Source organism: Seriola dumerili, unplaced genomic scaffold (assembly GCF_002260705.1).
Source record: "Seriola dumerili isolate Sdu_G_001 unplaced genomic scaffold, Sdu_1.0 BDQW01000056.1, whole genome shotgun sequence".
Classification (NCBI taxonomy): domain Eukaryota; kingdom Metazoa; phylum Chordata; class Actinopteri; order Carangiformes; family Carangidae; genus Seriola; species Seriola dumerili.
This window is the reverse complement of record NW_019174311.1, coordinates 6247781-6268715: the sequence shown is the minus strand read 5'-3', so window position 1 is coordinate 6268715 and position 20935 is coordinate 6247781. Positions and strand designations below refer to the sequence as shown.

The window sequence follows — 20935 nt, the reverse complement described above, 5'->3', positions numbered from 1 at the left end:
ACAACCAAAACATTCATAATTTCATTCCAAATGTGGAAGACAATTCCTTTTTTAATTGCATGGAGATTTGCCAACTGCATTCACCCTGTTGATAAGAATTCTTTGAACGCCTTTCTCTTCAGCATGCTCATCTGAGCCCTGAGGTGCACATTTTGTACACAAGCTTCTACACAAATACATTAAAACAGAACTTTCACATTGCAGGGTCAACTGCAGATCACCCCCCTGCAGCAGATGCTTTCTCATTGCCTACAGAAGAGTGCACAATATATTTCACATGAGTCGTCAGGCATTTGTGTGAAATCACTAACATTACCTTAGCAGATGCTCTTCTCTACAGTTACTTATAAGTGTTGAGTTATAGCTTATAAGTAAGCTACTTACCTGTAACAGTTCAGTGTTTTTCTCTAGGGCATGACAGGAGATATACAGAAGCTGATGTGGATTAAACCTGTGACCTTCTCACAATGGGACAGACTGTCACCCAACCTAATTTTCTGCAAGTTCATAGGATCATTCCATTGACAGCCTAGCTTTACTGTGTGTAGTGCCTCAGGCTTTTCCTTCACAGTGTGGCCCATGAGAGGGCGGCATGGGAAGGCTGTTGTCTTGATTTAAGAACTACACATACACAAGAGGATTCGCAAGATCTGGCAGTACAGCCTCATAGTCTACAGAATGAAATAAATGTTTTTTTCATAAAAATTACTTTGGGACAGTGCCACACTTTATGATAAATAGATAAATAAAAGCTTCAAAAATATATTTATATATTTTATACATATATTTCTCTGAGGACTTTCTGCCCTTATCTCAATAACAACTGAGTAGTTGGGTTCACTAGTTTTTGTTGTGACAATATTGCACTATGTCACTCAGTACTTCCAATTAAATTAACAGTTAAACTATTGAGAATACTCAGAGCAGCTGTCTTGAACCTATCCTTCCTGGGTCATCCTTGCCATTGTGATTTTCTCACAATGATAAGGAAACCATATTAAGGCCAACAACCCAATCCGACCCACACAGGATTGGTCTAATGTTTACCCTCAGTTAGATTGTGATTGCTCCTTACCCTAGATGAAGATCAGATTTGAACTTCCAAACAAATGATAAATAACTAAGTAAGAAAATTAACTTAAATTATCCACTTGGTATCCAATAATTAACTGTCAGGGTTGTAACGTGTAGCCTACTTGTCTGCTGGATGGCAGTGTGCTTTCAAGACAATATAGTATTCTTTAAGGTCTGTACAGTTACTTCAGTTTGATTATTCATCGCCATGTCGTTATATAGATTTTTACAAGTAGGGCATATGCCTGGGGAATAAAGTTAAACAATGTCGCCACAGATATACAGCCTTAAAACATGTCAAAATGAGCAACATTACGTGGATATTCTTATTTCGTCCATTTTCAGTGAACCTGCTGCTCGAGGTTTACTTCAGATTATGGAAAATTCAAGCCATCGACGATTGCACTTCGTTCTCAGTCACGCCAGCCAAATGCGCAATGTATAGCAGTACAGAAACAGAGGCAGAATAAGGATTTAGCAACCGTGATTTGCAACCAGACCCTTATTTGTTATGTTAATTGCGAAATGAATTTGCACCACGAGATATGAACCTAATCTAACTCAATGAGATCGCCCCCCATCATTAATCGAAACATTTATTACGATGCATTCATCTGCAGGCATGCCATAGCTGCTTTGGTCTTACAATCATAACAATCTAATGAAAAATGGCTTCCCTGAATCCGAAAATCTAATGACCTAATATCTAATATCCACCATATTTCAGTGGCCCGCGCTCTCCAGATTAAAATCTTATGTTATGTGCTAAATGATCAACCTCGCACCAAGTTATTCATTGTTGAACTCGAGCTGTCAACACACTTCACCTGTATGTAGTAATAAAACACGATTGTTGTCCGTTCTTTTGCATGAATTAATTTTTGACGTAGTTATTATTAGCTAGCACAGCTAGCACCGGCTAGTCACTTGGCGGAACAACCGTGTGCGGACGCAACGCAGTTCAGCGAAGTGAAGAGATGCTAGTGACCCATACAAGGGTACCTATGCAAAGTTGAGCTGTAAATTTAGGTAGATGAGTGTCTGCAGTCGACTAAAACTTAAAGAAAAACACAATTCCTGGCGTGTCAACAAAGTTCGGGGATGTAATTTCCGGACGGTCTATTTTGTGTAAACTTGCAGCAGCTTTAACGACCTCGCGAGCGAGATTCCAGAACAGAGCAGAAGCTAGCTAATGTTAGCTTGTTAGCCTTCGAGCTACATCCACAAGCAGGGAGCTAGGCAGACAGTTAGTGTTTGGATTCACTGCATGACGCTGGGGAACCTTTTTCGGGACTGGCTGAAGAGTTGTCTCGGTGCTTAGTAGTTCCCCGGCAGTGTACGACCACTCGACACACAGCTCAAGTTGCTGGTTAGCTAGCTAACCATAGCATTATCCTTCTAGTTGAAGAGCTAGCTAGTTAGCACCACCGCACAGCCTGCCTTCCGCCGACGTGCACTTCCCCCACTCTCCCTCCAGCCGGCTAGCCGCAGCGTTAGTCCGGTACATAAAATGAAGCGACCATCAGCATTTTGGGAAGCTGTGTGGCTGTTTGGATTTTGCTGATGTATGAGGAGACGATATTGTTTTTGTGAGGTGAGCTGATTTAATTATGTCCTCTTTGAACTTATTGCAACAGACATACCTAAAGACACACCAACCCTGACCTTAGACCGGGTAATGTTAGCCCTGCTATCGGAATCGTTTAGCTGGTAGCCACGACCAGATGGGATTGTCTACTTGCTGGAGAACTAGCTATGGCACCTGGATGCTAACTTCAGGTTGAGATATGTTTTACGTTGGCTGTGTCCAAGTTACGATCCACCGAGCAGCCGGTTGACATATTTAGAAGTGTATGTTTCTGTGCATAAAATTGAATGTATTTCTCGTAGTTTTACCTCTTCGGGACACTTTGCTGCTACGTCACCGTTGGTAGTTGTTAGCTTTTCCGTATCAGTCTGTCGCCAGTAATATGGACAAGGCTATTTGCTGGACAGAATCAACCCTTTGAAGTCGGTGTTTACATTGAGAAATAGTGCTTAGCGCTGCAGTTATTCAACTATAAAAAATCTCAGTATCTTTTACTGTATCATTGCAGACAAATTACGGCGGCTGTGGGCCAACATTACAAAATAACAACACACTCACCGGGAAAGTTAATTTGTAAACGTTAACACTTTTAACGTTAACTTAGCTAGCCAGGGTGTTCAGACGTTAACTTAGCCATCATGTCATCACTTTGCTTTGCACATTGCCAACTTCATTTTACATGACCATTAGCTGCGATATATCATCATCTAGTTTATGTAGGACTCTGATTTGACGTTAGTTTGCTGTGGAGAAGGGAGTGAGTCTCCAGTGTTGCTGCCATCGAATATGTTTATTACGGAGATGTAACGTTAACGTTACATAGATAAATTCATTTTGTCCATCTCAGTTACGTTAAGCTTTTGACAGCTTTTGATGCCACCTGTTTAGCATGGTTTAATGTAGCGCCGCATATTGTGTAGGTGAAGTGAATAGTGCAGGTTTATTTTGCATTTTCTTTTGGGAGTTTTGGCTCTACCCTTTAAGCTTTAACTGGACAGCCATGAAAAGCAGTCCTACATTATTTTGACAAAGATGCATATACACTAGTACACTGGCTTACTGTTATAATGCATTACATGCTGTTATTGATGTTAATTTGTAATGAATTCTACTCCTAAATATTAATAACAAAAGAAAAGCGCACTCGTCCACGGCACTGACCATTTACCATTTGCATTAGTGACAATGAATAGGACATATTTCGAAATGTGTGTGTGGTAACCTTAGCTCACAGGATGATTTTATAAGTATGATGGCACAATTTCTGTTGTGTAACTGATGAAATCTACGCTGGCTCTATATGTCAACGCCACTGTCTAATTTATTGTCTTTTGAGCACATTAGATTAGGACATAAAGCATTGCATCTTCCCTCGGTTGTCTATTTTGTAACATTTGGAGGTTCAAAATCATATTGACAAATATCTGTGAGGCTGTTATTATACCACAATTGAAATATATGTTGGGAGTCTAAGCCGATCAGCGCTTTTTTAAACTATCTTTACCATTACTGGACTTTAGACATTAAAAATCTGATATGACTTCCCATTTTTAGCTTTGTGAATGAAAAATATGGTGAGCCTACCCAGTCCTGTATTGTTTGTTTAACAGTATTTTTGTTTATGGCGTGAATCTCATAGCGGAACTATGATGCGAACGACAATGGTTCTGCACGAAAAGAGCCCCGCTGCAACAGGAAGCTCTACATACGGAAGTTGTGTTTTCTTTGTGTATCCCGATTTATGGTTGTTTTATTTAGGAAAACACCATTTTAGTTGTAACATTTTGTGCTTTTTGTCGGAGCAGTTTCACCGATTTGGATTATGCATTGCTGGGTAAATATTAACTTGAATTGCTAAAGCGTTTTCCGATTGATCTGTCTATTGTAACACTGGTGCTATTTTCATGAGTTTGCGAGAAAGCTCGATGGCATTAGTGCTAACGTTAGTCAGATTAACACAAGGAATCAGCAAAAGTGAGGACATAACAGCCATATTTAATTGGTGGCATTCTTGGTTGTAGGTGTTCTTGTGAAAAGTGCTTTTGGATGAAGAGGGAGGCTAGTGTGTAGCATGATGTGGTAATGAAAGGTGCGTTTTTGACTCCTTTTTTAATGATGATATACATATGGCTAATGAACACATTCGTTTTTTATTTTGGTAAGTGGGTACCTGCATATATCAAAGCTGTTCATTTTTTATGGAAGTAAACATAGATCTGTTGTTTTTCATGCCATTATCAGATCTATTCTCTCCATTCATTATGCAGTGATAACAGACCTGATGTTAATGACATATTCATCTTTCTATTATCAGACAAAATACCCACAGATTGTTTACGTTCTGTAAATAATTTTATGAAAATATTCTTCTTCTGAATAAAAGGAAAAGTTGATGCTACTTATGATTCTACATTGCAGATCTCTGTCAAGGAGGTCAAAATCAGCACGGGGGATGGACGAGCAGAAATCAAACTGCGAAGAGAATGACTCTGAACCAACAGGTATTGTGTTCTTTTCTCTCTTTTTTTTTTTTTATTTTTTTTTTATTTATTTATTTTTTAATTTTCCCATGTCCCAACATCATCCATTATAGATGTATACTATTCTCCATAAAGATTAGTATCATTGTAATTTCTCTTAAAGAAAAATTCACATGGTTGAAAACAAAGATTTTTAATTCCCCACAAGAGATTTTGTTAACATAATTTATTAGTAGGGATGACAATAGAGTAGAATAATTTAGAATATTTTTATTTTCCTTTTGCACATAAGTCAATATGGGTTTGGTGAGATCCATATATTCACATTTCATTTAATTTAAAAATTAAAGTTTGCTTTAAAATGAAATTTTCTTTATTTTTCTCTCAACTTTTTTTTCATTTTCTAGCTGATGACAATGCCCCTGCAAAGCAGCCTGTCTCCTCTGAGGAAGAGTCCAAAGCCCTCTCTGGTGCTGAGGACACGTCTGCTGCTACTGCAGCCTCTTCCAGTACACCTGTGTAAGTTATTCATTCAGATCATAAAGCGATACATGCATACTGTAGCAGTCTTTATCCCAAGATAGCTCATTGTTGGTGATACCAAAAACTGAATGTTACTGTACAGAGAGAACGTTCGAGCCTGTGTGCTTTGTAACTGTGTGGAGCGGAGCCTGCATGGACAGCGGGAACTGAGACACTTTGGGCCATCTTCTGAGCGGCCGACCCTCAAGCCATCAGCTTCCCCACTGCCACAACCCGGGAATGATGACCTGTCTTCCATTGGATTTGCCGACTCCCCCTGTCTGGCGGCACTCTTTGATGACTCAGGTTGAACTCAAAGCATTATACTGTTATATTTTATTCGTGTACAATACATTATTACTTTTACAAATGAATTCATCAGTAGACAGTCAAATGTTCCATTTAATAGAAATACAGCTCTGAGATGTAGAATTGTTTAGTTAGAGATTCTACTTATTTTGGGCTTTATACTGAACAGGGGGTTGTTGGGTTCATCACTGGTGTGCGGTGTGGTCAGAAGGAGTAAAGCGGATGGAGAAAGAGGAGCTGGAGAACGTGGATAAGGCCGTTATCTCAGGGACACAGCGGGTAAGTGTGCTGTCCATAGACTTGGATTAGATGGTGTTGGGTGAGAATATAATCATTACTCACTTGTTATCATTGGTTTGTTTCAGCTTTGCGAATACTGCAAAAGACTAGGTGCAACCATTCGATGCCATGCTGAGGGCTGCTCACGGTTCTACCACTTCCCCTGCTCGGCAGCCAGTGGATCCTTCCAGTCCATGAAGCAGTTGGTCCTTCTCTGTCCAGAACATATAGACAAGGCCGAGGAGTTAGGTAATAGAACCAGACACCTGTGTAAAAATGTGATGTCATTACCTGGGACATGCTCACAATATAAGGCTTGCACATATCACAGAGATGACCAACTGCCCTAAAGGTCCAAGGCTGTGATGCTTTGTCAGAATTCCTGTAAGACAAAGAGTGTGCTCCATACTGAGTTTGGTTTAGCAACTGTGGCCTGTCAGCGAAGGCTTTTAACATTTTTATGATCTATGTTGTTGGAAAATGTCAGCTGCCTTAATAGCTTGTTGAGCTTGTTACATATTGAACTAAGAAGAACTGAAACAAAAACCATGCTAATATGAGTTTATTTTTTTGAAATACAAATTGTATGTTTGTTGTTTTTCTTTTTTGTTTTATTTGTTTTTTATAGCAGGTGAAGAGGCTTGGTGTGCAGTGTGTGACTCAGCGGGTGAGCTCATGGACTTGCTGTTCTGTACGGGTTGTGGCCAACATTACCATGCGGCTTGTCTTGAGATTGGTGCCACGCCGATCCAGCGGGCAGGATGGCAGTGCCCAGAGTGTAAAGTGTGCCAGACTTGCAGGTGAGTCCACCCTTGGGAGTCAAACTGCACCCTGAACAAGAGATTCAGATGTTGTGCTAAACATTTTGCATGCTATTTACATTGTTTTTAAGATAGTTTTACTTTATTCCTGATTCCTATGAGTAATGTCTGGATTCTTCATTTTATTAGACAACCAGGCGAAGACTCCAAAATGTTGGTATGCGATGCCTGTGATAAGGGCTACCACACCTTTTGTCTCCAGCCAGCCATGGATTCTCTTCCCTCTGACCCATGGAAATGCAGAGTAAGTCACAATTGTCATTCCCCTCTGTGCAAAGGGAGGCCCTTACCATGGAAACTTACTGTGACGGCATTGTTACTGGCTTTTATGACAGTAAATCTTTCAGACCTTTCTTGTGCCTCTTTCAGCGTTTGGTTTACATTTTATACCCATTATCTGTGTTTTGTCAGAGGTGTCGTGTATGCACGGAGTGTGGTGTCCGTGGACTGGTGCTGCCAGGTTCAGCCCAGTGGTTTGACAATTACACCGTGTGTGAGGGCTGCCAGCGTCACCGCAGCTCTATGTGTGGAGTGTGCAGCAAAGCTGCCAACCCATCTGTTGCTCTGCAGTGCTGCAGCATGTGCCACAGGTTAGTTCAATGCACAAGCACAATAGTGTTCATTGGAAGCAGCTATCATGTGTGCCTTTTGCTTAAACTGTCTTACAATATTTCATCTTGATGATCTCTTTATTGTCTTAGGTGGGTGCACAGTGAGTGTACTTTATCGGGGGAGCTTCCAGAAGCCAAGTGCATTTGCCTGCTTTGCAAGGAGGATCATCAGCAGCCTGTCACTCAACCACAGGCAACAGAGGTGGAAACCAGAGAGGCATCTGAGGAGACTGAAGGAAATGTGGATTTGGTGGAGATGACAATCCAAACGGATGCAGACATGGTGACAGAGGAGCATACGGGCTTATCAGAGGTGACACCAGGACAGATAGGCACATCAGAGATGGGTCAGACTGAAGCCACAACTGACAAAGAAACACCCATGGACTTGGGTAAGACACAACTGAATACAAAGTTTATAGACATGCCAGGAGTGAGTTTTACTGGACTAGTTAAGGACTGTGTCTTATTCATGTCTGAGATGTGTCTACGTATGTTAACTACTTTTGGCTCTAGGGGTGGAGGCTGCCGTTGTTGAGACAACAGATGTTGAGAAGAGAACCGGTGAGGAGGAGCCGCTGATAGCAACAAAAGAATTAACTTCTGAGGTGCCCGCTGCTCCACTTGAGTCTACAGGTAAACTCAGAATACATAGTGTTTGAAAATGAGCACAAAGCAGTGCTTTATAGTTTGTATGATGATGTGCCGTAACTAATGATAGATTTATAAATGATAACACTAATAAACTTGCATTCCTAAATCTCAAATGTAGAATGTGCAACAACAGAACAGGAGTCCTCTTGTCTATCTGCTGATGAAGAGAGAGCAGAAGAGGCAGTCAGCCAGGTGACCGAAGCCACCCCTTCCCAGGATCCCACAGCAGAGACACAGTCCAACAACCCTAAAGTACAACCAACACCAGTGTCACAGCAGGGCCCTGAAAATATGGAGGTGGAGGAGCAGGAGGCAGCTCCTTCAGTGGAACAAGAAGCATCACCAGAGTTATTAAAGAGTGGCTCTGATCATTCTATCAGAGAACCATTCACTAAGGATCCACTTAAGTTACCTGCCTCTCCTGCCTCTGGGGACAAAACGGAGCATTTGCCCATGGTTGATCAGCAGGAAAGGAGTCCATGCCAGGACCCCCAGTTTGCTTCTCTTCTTTCTTTATCAGTAGACACACAAGAGGCCCTCTCTGCTGTGGACATGGAAGGGAGGTTACTACCTCACTCTGAGGAGGAGGAGGAGGAAGAAGAGGATGATGAGCAAATGAAAGGAGAAGGACATAATGATGACATTAAACAGGAACTGCAGGAGCTAGAGGTTAAGCCGGAATTACTGCTAGACGAGATGTCTAATATGAGCCATGGAGACGAGAGCAGCAGTGGCTTTCTGGGCTCTCCGGGAGAACCCGACCCTCAGCTCTCCATGGAGCTTGGCCTTGTACCTGCTGGCCGCTCACATGCAGATAACCTGCTCACCGAGACTGATGATTCGCTTCCCTTTGAACCTCTCAGAAGCGACAGAGAGAAGGCAAAACGCAGAGGATCCCCAGGCCGCTCAAGGGTCAAACAGGTGAGGTCATCATGTACAAGTTGGTCTATGTTTTTTGAGTCAGCTTGAACAGCTGACATTTAACCATAACTTGTTTTTATTGTTAAGGTGCCATTGTCACAGTGTCACAACACAACTTGACATTGAAATGTTGTTTTAGGGGCGAAGCAATAGTTTCCCCGGGAAGCGTAGACCTCGAGGGGGTGGTGGAGGGAGAGGGCGTGGTGGGAGGTCACGCCTCAAAGCCATGGCCTCCTGCATTGATGCTTTCTTGGTGAGCTGTGCTTTACACGCCATTCAGATGTTCTTTCACATCCTTTCACTTTTATAGCGTGGTCATCACACATAATTTATCCCTTTGTCCACAGCTAAGCATGACCACAGACACTGGAATAAATAAGGATGAAGAGGATGAGGAAGATGACACCATGCAGAACACAGTGGTTCTTTTCTCAAACACTGATAAATTTGTCCTGCTCCAGGTACAGCTTTTCTTGTAGTTTGACGTTTTCATTTACCCTGTGGCATTTTTTCTGCCAAGAACCAAAGGTGTCACTTTGAAATGTGATGCAGATAGATTCTTTGTTCCTTTCTTTCATTTTTCCTTCTCACTTTCTCTCCTGCTTTAGGATATGTGTGTTGTGTGTGGCAGTTTTGGAAAGGGTATGGAGGGGCAGTTGTTGGCTTGTGCCCAGTGTGCCCAGTGTTACCATCCTTACTGTGTGAACAGCAAAGTAAGCACAATTTTATCCTGTTTTTTGTTTTTTCGTCACTGTATCTGGTTAAATCCAGACAGATTAAACCTTGTATCTCCTGTAGATCACCAAGACGATGCTTCGCAAGGGCTGGCGCTGTTTGGAATGTATTGTGTGTGAGATGTGTGGAAAGGCTTCGGACCCTTCCCGTCTGCTGCTGTGTGATGACTGTGATGTCAGCTATCACACCTACTGCTTGGACCCGCCCTTGCACACTGTACCCAAGGGTGGTTGGAAGTGCAAATGGTAAAAAAAATATACTTACACTCTTAGACCACAACGTTTCGTTCAGCCTTGCAGCTTTGAATAGGGTCAAATGGAAATGAATACATGTAAATTTGCATATTATGTAAAACACTCAAGCCTCGGCCCTGCAATAGCAATTCAGAGGCCCATCCCTCTGTCTCTTGCTTCTGTAGCAACAGAAAATTGTTAGACCACTCACAATGGCATCTTTATTTGTTATTAAATCTTCCATATTGCCTATATAATTGCTAAATCTAAAGAGTGCTTTACTACTTCTGTGCAGGTGTGTGTGCTGTGTGCAGTGTGGTTCCAACTCACCAGGTTTCCACTGTGAGTGGCAGAACAACTACACCCACTGTGGCCCATGTGCCAGCCTCGTCTCGTGTCCAGTATGCAGAGAGAACTTCATGGAGGAGGAGCTGTTGCTGCAGTGTCAGTACTGTGATCGGTGGGTGCTGCTCATTAGAACTACACACGCACACACCAGGCACAGAAACTGAGGTATTCATGAGACTACAGCTAATGAAGACAAGCGGGGAATGGATTATTCATGTATTTCTCATATCATGAATTATTCCATAACATCTTTGATTTGCGGTGATTGGTGATGAAAAGTATGCGTATCAATGTATTTCTGTGTGCCTGTGCAGATGGGTCCATGCTGTCTGTGAGAGTCTGTACACAGAGGATGAGGTGGAACAAGCTTCTGATGAGGGCTTTGCCTGCACATCCTGCACCCCATATGTTCCGAAACCTGTGGGTAAGTCTCGAAATGACACTATTTTAAAAGTGAAGACCTAAAAATTGTGGTATCAAAAATATTCACAGGGTATTTCTGTCCTTACTGATGACACAATTTCTTTTGCTTTCTCTACTTGATTTTTTGCCTTTGGTCACAGTAGTAGAGTCAGCCATTATGGCTTCAATAAAGATCAAAGAGCCAGGTCAGTGGATTCAGCTTATTCATGTTGATTATCACAAGCACATTCTGCATAGTTGTCTTTTGTTTGTTTTATTTTAAGTCATTCAGATTAGCAATTGCCACTTTACAGAACCCCAGTTCTACTGGTTGGAGGGTGTGTGGCTGACAGAGTCGGGTATGTCCCTGCTTCGCACTATCTCCATGTCTCCCCTGCACAAGAGACGGCAACGTCGCTCCCGTCTCGGCACTCTGTGTTGTGAAGGAGGTCCTGATGGAGTGGATCTGAGAGAGGTCGAAGGAGAAGGGGAGGATGGGAAAGGTTGGCGCACTTTCTGCTCATCCGTTGATTTATGATTAATTTTCAGGAGTGTTTTGCTCCTTTTTTAATGTGAAATTATTTTTTATCTTGTATATCAAGGCTGTGGGGAGCCCATGGAATGTGAATCCAAGATGGAGAACCCTGGGAGCCCTGAAAGGGAGGCAGGTGCAGAGGGAGGCACTGAAGGCATGGCTGACTGCGATGGTCTCAAAGGAGCAGAAGAGACAGATGATAGTAAAAAAAGAAAGCGGAAACCCTACAGGCCTGGTAAGATATCCAGAATTTAACAAAACAACATTTAACATCTACATAGATGTCTGAGGACAAATTATTTACAAATATTTTATTTATAAATCGTACCAGGAATTGGAGGCTTCATGGTGCGACAAAGGAAGTGTCACACACGGATGAAGAAAGAATTCTTTGCCCAGCTGGCTGGAGAGACTACATTAGATGGACAGCCAATAGAGAGAACCATTGAGGAAGGTTAGTGACAACAATAAACTGTTGAATTTCATTTCATCCACTATTTAAATTTGATAATGATGTAATTCCATAATTCTTATGGTCTCCTCCTAAGGCCATGTTCAGACAGACATTAGTCTTGCATGAAAAAACAGATCCCCCTCGTTCATTTGAATAAGGCCACTCTGTTGATGCAACAGGTGTGCCAACGTGAAGGGATTGGGCAAGAAAAGCACGGTCATGCAGCAAAAACTGTGTGTCTTTTGTCAATATTATAAATTTAGGAAACTGAATCCATGGTTATATATTTATAGGACCTCACCCTGACACAGATAACATAATGGATCCTAAACCAGTGGAGGGGGAGGAACAGGCCAAGAAACGTCGAGGACGAAAGAAGAGCAAACTTGAAGACATGTTTCCAGCTTATCTCCAGGTTTGTAATCTCTCTGTGCTGGGTGCTTTAAACAATTTTGAAACTCAAGGTATTCAGGTGTGTAATATTCATAACAAATATTTGTAATTCACTGCAGGAGGCTTTCTTTGGGAAGACACTAATAGACTTGAGTAAGAAAGCTGTGATGATACCCCCAGGGCAGAGGCCAGGCGCATGCCTTGTCCGACCTTCATTACCAGCACCATCAGGGGTCAGAACTACTGCCCCAGAGAGTAAGAACGCTAACTTCACCTGTGACACATGAAAACTCTGCTAATAATTTGTGATATTATGTGTGGAAAAGGTCATTACAGGGTGTGTGACCTTTGTGCTTCTCTCACTAGCTGAGGCTAAGGATCGTGCGGTGGAAGATAATTTTCCTGTCAAGCAAGAGGGGGGTGAGGCCCCCCAAGCTCAGGGAGAAGGTGCAGGTAAGTGTCTCTTTGGACATTGATGTTACTGGTTTATTGTTATGGTCATGAAGCAATTCCAAGTTGGTTTTAAAATTGCACATTTTTAGGAGTATCTGCACCATCCTCATCGCTGAAGGACCAGGCATCGACTGATCCTCATGACTCTGATGCAGAAAAAAGTGAAGGTAATCCCCTGAGAAGATACTTTTATATATACAGTATACAAAACTAACTTGGGGAAAGATCTAATATCTGTTGTTAACATCCTGTCCTACATGATACTTTGACAGGTCTTCCACAAGGGGTGGAAAGTCAGGACTCTGAGCAGTTCTTCAGGAAGGTTCTAGGAGTGTCAGATGGCTCCTCTTTGGGGGGCATGAAGCCCATCTTGGAGGGCAGTAAGGGAGAACTCAATCGTAGCGCTCTGCCACAGAGAGCTCTCCTCTCAGGTGTGTACAAGGGATGCCTGCAGATGATCATGTCATTATAACCTTTTTGATGTTCAAAACAATATTTGTGGTATGATTTAGGACTAAGTACACAAATAAGGTTTAAGTGAAGTTCAGTTTTGGGATTCAAACATGGTAAATCTCTTACAGGGTCCCTGCCCTCAGCTGGAATGATGGATGCCTTTCCTGGCCTCTCTCAGTCGCCGTTCTTTGACATGCGGTAGGACCATTTCTGAATTGCCTAGTGCTTTTTATTTTGCAACAGTCTGTAGTATTTAGTTCTGCAGCAACTAGCGCTGTAGATAACAGTGTAAAATAAGATGTGTAATTCTGTTTTATTTTTTCCATTTTAAAATAGACTGTTTCTAATGCTGACACATATAAGCCCTTTATTTTATATAAGACAATACACTCTTGTATGGTGTACAGGGACCGAGGAGGGCTGTTCAGTCCAGATGGGGGTGAGGAGAGCCCCTGGGCCACTCCCTCTACCCCAGCAACCCCCTCCTCCCCACCAACCCCCACTGAGGCAGAGGGTGATGGGCTGTCCTACAACCAGCGCAGTCTCCAGCGCTGGGAGAAAGACGAGGAGCTGGGAGAGCTCTCAACCATTTCACCTGTGCTTTATGCCAATACCAACTTTCCCACTCTCAAACAGGACTACCCAGGTGAGTGCAGAAGAAATACTTCAAGACAATGAACAACTTATTATTAGACCAAACAGTCATGCTTTTTCAAAGTAAGGTATATATATCACTGTCAGATATCGAACAACTGTTAAATATTTCTCCTGTCCCAGACTGGGCTAGCCGCTGTAAGCAAATCATGAAGATCTGGAGGAAGGTGTCAGCTGCTGACAAGGCTCCATATCTGGTAGGTACTATATATTAACTAAACCAATTGTTTCCTGATGGTCTGTTGTAACACAAATTTCAAAAATGTAGTGAATGACGTCAGGCTCTTGTTACTCTGTGTGATCATATTCTATCTAGTGGCTTGTGCAGCTCTCACTTCTATGCAGAAAGTGTCAAGGGAAAAATGACCAAATACAGAAATAAAGGAAACTTGTCACTCAAATTTAAAATGTCTGTCACCTTGACATTATCTGGAGTGGTGCGTACTGCTGATTAGAACCCCGATGAAAATTTTGACATTAGGTATATCCAGGTTTAGACTATACAATGTGTGATGTTTTTGCAATTATAAATTATTACTACTATACTATATTATTAGTATCTGTTGTTACACAAAAGTAGAAATTTCTCTTTTAATATAATTAATTAATATCTAATTATTTTCTTTAGCAAAAGGCCAAAGATAACCGAGCAGCTCAGAGGATCAACAAGGCACAGAAGGTGAGTTAAAGCATCAACATCCCTTTTATTGTCAGGATGAATGAAAGGTTTTGGTATCTTTCATTATAGTCGTAGAACAGATTCATGTTTGCTCTGTACCCTTCTCTTCTCACAGCAGGCAGAGAGTCAGGTGTGCAGGCCAGTCAAACAAGAGCCAGGGCGTGTGAAGGGAGAACGGCCCAGTTTACACCTCCAGATCCCTCCACCTTCAGGCTCTACATCAATCTCTTCCCAGCCCAGCTCTGCAGAAAGCCCATTTCCCTTCCCTCCAGATTCAGGATCATCCTCTGTATTTTTCTCAGATGGACCTGTTCAGACCCCAGGGTCAGCTGAAATTCGGACAGATCCCTTGGCTAAGCTTCCTTCTCAGTCACCCCATTCTCATTCTCACCCAACCACACCCTTCTCCCACGCTGGGGCCAGCCCCTTACAGGCCTCTTCCTCAGGTTATTCTACTTCCGGCCCACAGGGTCCTCCTCAGGGACGGCCAGCCAGTCTTGGCCCCTTTGACATGCAACCAGGAACTCCTGGAACCCCCAGACGGGCTCAGCAGGTTGACCCCTACTTCAGATCACAGCTGCAGCAGCAACAGGGTCATTTACCACAATCACAGCAAGGCTCTCAGGAGTCCCTAGGACCTCCAGAAAGTCCTCATTCAAGAGGTGCTGGGCTTGGGGATTCACCCATCTTCTCACCACCCCACAATACTCATTACGGAGACCCTTTCAGAACCCAGCAAGGGATGGGACGACCAGAATATGGTTCCTCCCCATCACCCTCTGCAGTGGCTTCCTCACCTGCAAGCACAGGGCAGTACAGGGCTGATATGAGTGCGCCTTCTCCGCGCTCCTCTGCAGTTGGAAGACCTGACCTATCCACTGGCTCCCCCGCTGGGATGCTAGAGTCTGGTGACGGTTTATTCAAAGCACCCATGACGCCAAGGATGCACCAAGGGGAAGGTGGTGCACTTCATCCTGGAGCTTCCCCTAGCCATCCATCTGAAGGCTATAGGCAGTCTCCCTCCCAGTCTTTCTCTGACCCCCACACTCAGCCACCACTAACTCCCCGACCGCAGTCAGGTGACAGCTGTTCTCTTGGGCCCCAGAGACATCCTGTAGCTCAACAGGAACTATGCCCTAGAGTGCCCTCCAGCCCACAGTCCCAGGGCAGCTCTCAGTCTCCCCACACTCCTGGTGGCCTCTCCAACGATGGTTACAGTGTCCAGTCTCCTGCTACCCCACGTTTCCAATCCCCAGACCTTTGTTCTCAGCCACCTTCAAGGCCACAATCTAGAGACCATTTTGCTACTATCCACAAACCTCCTCGTCCGCCCTCTGTTGCCCCAGAGGGTAGCACATGTTACAAAAGCTCACCTCATCCTAACCAGGCACCTCCACCCCATCCCACCAACAGTTCCATAGGGGATCCTCTCTCTGGTAAACCCTCAGCAGCTCCTAATTTCAGCCGCAGCCCCAGCACCGGAGGCCTCCAAATACCCCAGCAGCAGAGTCAGATGGCACAGGGTCAGCTCCAGCAACCACAGACACAAACTCAGCAGACTATGGGGGCAGATGGCTTCAGCTCCAGGGTGCCACCTTCTTCTGGATCTCAAGAACTACCAGCTGTCCGCCCTCCAGACGCACCTCACCAGCCATCTTTGCCAGGCACTCAAGAAATGCCCGACATGTCAGCAGTGCAGGACCCTGCGTTAGTAGGCCTTAGCCCCTCTGAGCTGGAGAAGCACAGACAGGTATCATAATATTAACCAGTGAACAGTCATTCTGTCTACCTCTTGCGTGTTTTGCTAATCAGTGCGTTGTGTGTGTTTTTAGCGCCAGAGACTGAGGGAATTCTTAATCAGACAACAAATGCAAAGAAATTCCATGAGACAAGAGAAGGAGGCTGCTGCTGCTGGTAGTGCATCCCCTGGCTGGTCTGGAGGAGAGATGGGGGCTTTTCAACAAGACAACAAGGCCCACAGAGCACCACCACCTTATCCACAGGTACACACCTTGATCAATATGCCATCAACATTACAAGTGCAACACCTTGCCAATAGTATGATGTAAAGACCTGGCTAAAATCCCAGTAAATATCTGCTCTGCTAAAGAGTTCATATAAAGTAAACTTAATTACTAAAGGTACAGCTGCACCATTCTGTTGGTGATATTGCACTTTGACCTCTCTGTCCAGTGGTGAGAAAGCAGCAAATAAAAGGAATGATACATTTACTTATTTTTGCTGTTATTACTTGCTTTAGGATCGTGCTGCTACTGCTGCTACTGCTGGAGCTCAGGCTTCTGTGGCAGGGAAGATGCCCATGCCTGTTGGAGGTATGGAGGACAAGCTCATTCGCCCACCACCTACAGGAACCCCTGCCATCATGGATCCCAGTGCACTAAGGTAATCTCTTCATTGAAATAGATTCACAATTGGTGTGAAACAGTAAGATCCGACTCTCCTTCCACAATTAGAACATTTCCCTTACTGTTAGCTTAATGGTAACCCAAGAAACTTTAGCATCTGGTCATTTTGGTTGGTTACAATTAAAGCATGTCAGTAGCTGTATAATGTCCATAACAATATGAAAGCATTACTAAATTGTAATATTACAGGAACTGATTTGGGAAGGAAATGGTGCCAGGAGTGCAAAATTCTGTGATGTCATAAACACTATTTGAATTGAAATATATTTCTTCTTTTCTTTTCTTTTCTGTCCTTCAGGCCACCAGGGCACATCAGACCTCAGGGCATGTTTGCCCGCACACCATTCCCTCCACAGTGGCAGGGCCAGGCACCAGGTCCAAGAAGGTTCCCCCAGCCTGGCATAGAGGCTATTGGCATAAGGCACAATCTTAACCCTGCTGTCAACATCCAGGGTATGGAGAGCATGGGTAACCCTCACACCATGATACCAGCACATGGAGGGGAGACCATGCAGCCAATGGGTCAAGGACCTCCTCCGCAGTTCATTGAATTGAGACATAACTCACAAAGGCTATCCCTACGACCCCAGTTTTTGCCCCGTGGACCCCAGCCAAGACCACGTCTCTTTCCACAGCAAGAGATGGCAGCACCTTATGTTCAACAACATCCCATTGCTCAAGCTGGTGGCATTCAAACGGAGGGGGGCAATGAGTCACAGCTAGGGTTACAGCAGGGTGGACTGTCAGTTTTACTGCCTCAGCAGTCTGCAGGCCCAGTATCACAACAGACCCACCTGCAGTCCCAGGCTACTTCCAATGCCAACACTCCTAGCACTGAGCAGCATCAGCTTCCACAGTCAAGCCTAGTCACACAGCCTCAGACTGCCACCGTAGAAAACAGTGAGGAACTGCCAGAACCTGATCTTGAGGGGCTTGGGGAGGCCCCAGGGGATGGAGGTGTGGAGGATGAGGATGATTTGGCTCTAGACTTGGACCCTGACAAAGGAGATGATGACTTGGGCAACCTGGACAACCTTGAAACCAATGATCCACATCTAGACGACTTGCTTAACAGTGACGAGTTTGATCTGCTGGCTTACACTGACCCCGAACTGGACCAAGGAGACCCTAAGGATGTCTTCTCAGACCAGCTGCGTTTGGTAGAAGCAGAAAGTGAAGCACCTTCATCTTCCTCTGGATCTGCACTCATTAAAGTGGAAGAGAAAGCCAAAGTGGAGCCAGGGCAGAAGTCTGTCACAACAGCCCCTGCCACTGCAGGGGGGTCTGCTACGCAACTGCCACCCCCTACAGAAACTGTTGATACCTCCAAAGTCAAAGTAGAAGACAGAGGCCTGACCCAGCCAGGACAGACAGTGGTGAAAGATGAAATGGGAGAGGCTGTATCAATGCTTCTTGGTGGGACCACACCATCAGCCAAGCCTGCACAAACAGAAAACCAGTCAGCTTCACTCAGTTCTGTTCGACTGGGGGGTCTTCCGTACCCCCTTCCAGGACAAGCCGACCCATTGCCTTTTCCTCCAGCTGCTCCACATGCAGATATTGGTGATGATCCGCTGGGGCTCCCTGATGTAGGGGGACACCACTCCCCTGCTGTTGATTTGGCAAAGGTAGAGAGCTCTTTAGATGGTGAACTGCCTCTTCTAATACAGGATCTGCTGGAGCATGAGAAGAAGGAACTACAGAAGCAGCAACAGCTCAGTTCCCTCCACCAGGGAGGCATGGCCCCTCATTTTCCTGGCCTCCCAAGTCAACAGCCAAACCCACAGGCACCTGGGCAAATAATGCTGCAACACCACCATCGTCCACCACCCCAAGGAATGATGGGTCAGCCAGGGATGGTTCCCCGTGCTCCGCACATGTTGCAGCAGCAGCAGCAAAGGCTCATGGGACCTGGAATGGCACCTCCACCTCACATACCCATGGCCCAGCAGCAGGCCATGATGAGGATGGTGCAGCCAGGAATCCATACAGGTCTCAGTCATCAACCACAGCCGCAGCCAGTGGTTAAACAGGCACCTCTGGCCAACAATTTCTTCCCAGATAAAGGTAAGGAACCTGGCTTATCTCCGTCATTACCCTATTTAATGATGTTCTTTTCATACTATATCAACAGATTTTGTCGTCTTCTTTCATTGCAGATTTAGACAAATTTGCTACTGACGACATCATGGACCCTATTGCCAAGGCAAAGATGGTGGCACTTAAGGGTATCAAGAGAGTGTTGGCACAAGATCCAATGGTTGGTCCCCCTGGCATTAACAGGTATTTTTTTATAACATTAGTTGAACATGTTTTGGTTTTGGTTTCGGTCAGTTTGTTCAGTATGTTTTCATTCAACAATTTTTAAATTATCCATACAAAAACCTAGATGAGTAAGAAAGAAATCTATCTTTAGCTTCTTAATCAGTAGATACTGCTGACACCTAGCAGAGCATGTTTCTACCCCACTAGAAATGCCAAAAAATAAACAAAGGCTGTCAAAAATAGTAATGCTCTTTGGACCAAGTATACCAAGACATTAATGAAAATATTCTAAGTGCTGACTTTGGTGTGACGCAGTAGTGAAATGTTAAGGTCTACCAGACATGCATCCTTTTTCCTGCATATTAAGTATTTTTATTTTAATGATGATGGTACAGTGCCTGTGCGGCCTACTTAGTGGAGCATTTACCAACTAAAGAACCAGGTAATTCCTTCAGGAGTTGGTGGACACCAGAGTTCAGAGGGGAGCAGATATTATACTTGCATGGCTACAAATAGATATTAGTGTTTGCTGAATGGTGTAAATAGACAACTGTCAGTGCTGTATGTGCTCCTTGCCTCTGCTGCCCCCAAGTGGCCAAATAATTAACTCTCTTGGTTTAAAAGTATCTGCTTTCCTCAGAACTCAAACAACAGAATATGTTGGAAACAATATAAAACCTTATTTTAGAGCATTGTATTGAATGCATCACAGTCAATTGTAACTTCAACAAAGGAATCAATCAAATTGGTGTTGGGTGACAGACGAGGCACTTAGCAGAGCACATTTGTCTACCAAGGATAAACAATCCTATAGGTCTGTGCGATCCAGATTATCATCTAGAAAAAGCTGTCTATGACTTGCAGCTCTCTCTCTCTCTCTCGCTCTCTCTCATATGTTTTTTTCTGTCTATAGATTTCCACTGTTTAATCACAATACAGCACCTACACACAACAAGCAGGGCTTTAATGACAATGAGCTGGTCGGAGTGTGTGCGTGCACGTCGGTGTTGCATGCATCATTTATATGCGATTCTATATGTGAAACTTTGGCAGGTCTAATTAAACTTAATATTAATTCAATACTACAAATAATGATGATAATAAGTAAATACATTCATGGAAAAACAAGCCAAATATCGTCTTGACATTGGCATTGGCAATCGCTCTGATGATTGTCGATCACCGAGATCAGCATCCATCAGCACAACCCTAATAACTGCCATCTTCTCTTTGAGTGTGTCAGACTAGGATGCTTGTAGGGTTATTATACTGCCCTTGTCAGTCCCTGAATAATCACATCTCCAGTACCTACGACATCTACGGTACCTACGGTACTGTAGAAAAAAACGAGCACCGTCACATTTTCAGACTTGGCACAGAAGTATCGATTCTCGTGACATTCCTAATCAGATAATGGTAGCATCATGATTTTGCAAGTTTTTTTGTACAATGCTTTGGAAACGACATAACCTTATAGCCCATTGTTCAGTATACTGCAGGTATAGTTATAAATTTTATGTTTTGCTTTCTCTTCAGGCAACAAGTTTCTCTGCTTGCTCAGAGGCTGGCCTCCGCCCCGGGCACAGATCCAGGTCAAGTTACATCTGGACCTCCAAAGGTATGCTGTCCTGCCTTTCAGAAGTGAT

At 43.9% G+C, this 20935-nt stretch overlaps 1 protein-coding gene across 1 annotated transcript in view; it reads left to right on the top strand.

Annotated features, from left to right (window-relative positions):
• Nucleotides 1-5114: 5114 nt before the first annotated feature.
• The window catches only part of kmt2d (lysine methyltransferase 2D), a 28249-nt gene continuing 12428 nt past the window's right edge, over nt 5115-20935 (top strand). The window contains 33 exon segments of the mRNA XM_022741575.1: nt 5115-5163; nt 5550-5661; nt 5768-5970; nt 6143-6252; nt 6339-6501; nt 6881-7052; nt 7203-7317; nt 7485-7663; nt 7775-8117; nt 8642-8696; nt 8862-9259; nt 9399-9512; nt 9607-9720; nt 9868-9972; nt 10058-10239; nt 10523-10687; nt 10890-11028; nt 11270-11480; nt 11580-11747; nt 11844-11966; nt 12278-12381; nt 12479-12812; nt 13085-13243; nt 13394-13463; nt 13673-13911; nt 14043-14116; nt 14548-14598; nt 14714-16348; nt 16437-16601; nt 16859-17001; nt 17323-19091; nt 19184-19307; nt 20826-20907. Of these exon segments, the coding sequence (XP_022597296.1) occupies nt 5115-5163; nt 5550-5661; nt 5768-5970; nt 6143-6252; nt 6339-6501; nt 6881-7052; nt 7203-7317; nt 7485-7663; nt 7775-8117; nt 8642-8696; nt 8862-9259; nt 9399-9512; nt 9607-9720; nt 9868-9972; nt 10058-10239; nt 10523-10687; nt 10890-11028; nt 11270-11480; nt 11580-11747; nt 11844-11966; nt 12278-12381; nt 12479-12812; nt 13085-13243; nt 13394-13463; nt 13673-13911; nt 14043-14116; nt 14548-14598; nt 14714-16348; nt 16437-16601; nt 16859-17001; nt 17323-19091; nt 19184-19307; nt 20826-20907 (8169 nt within the window).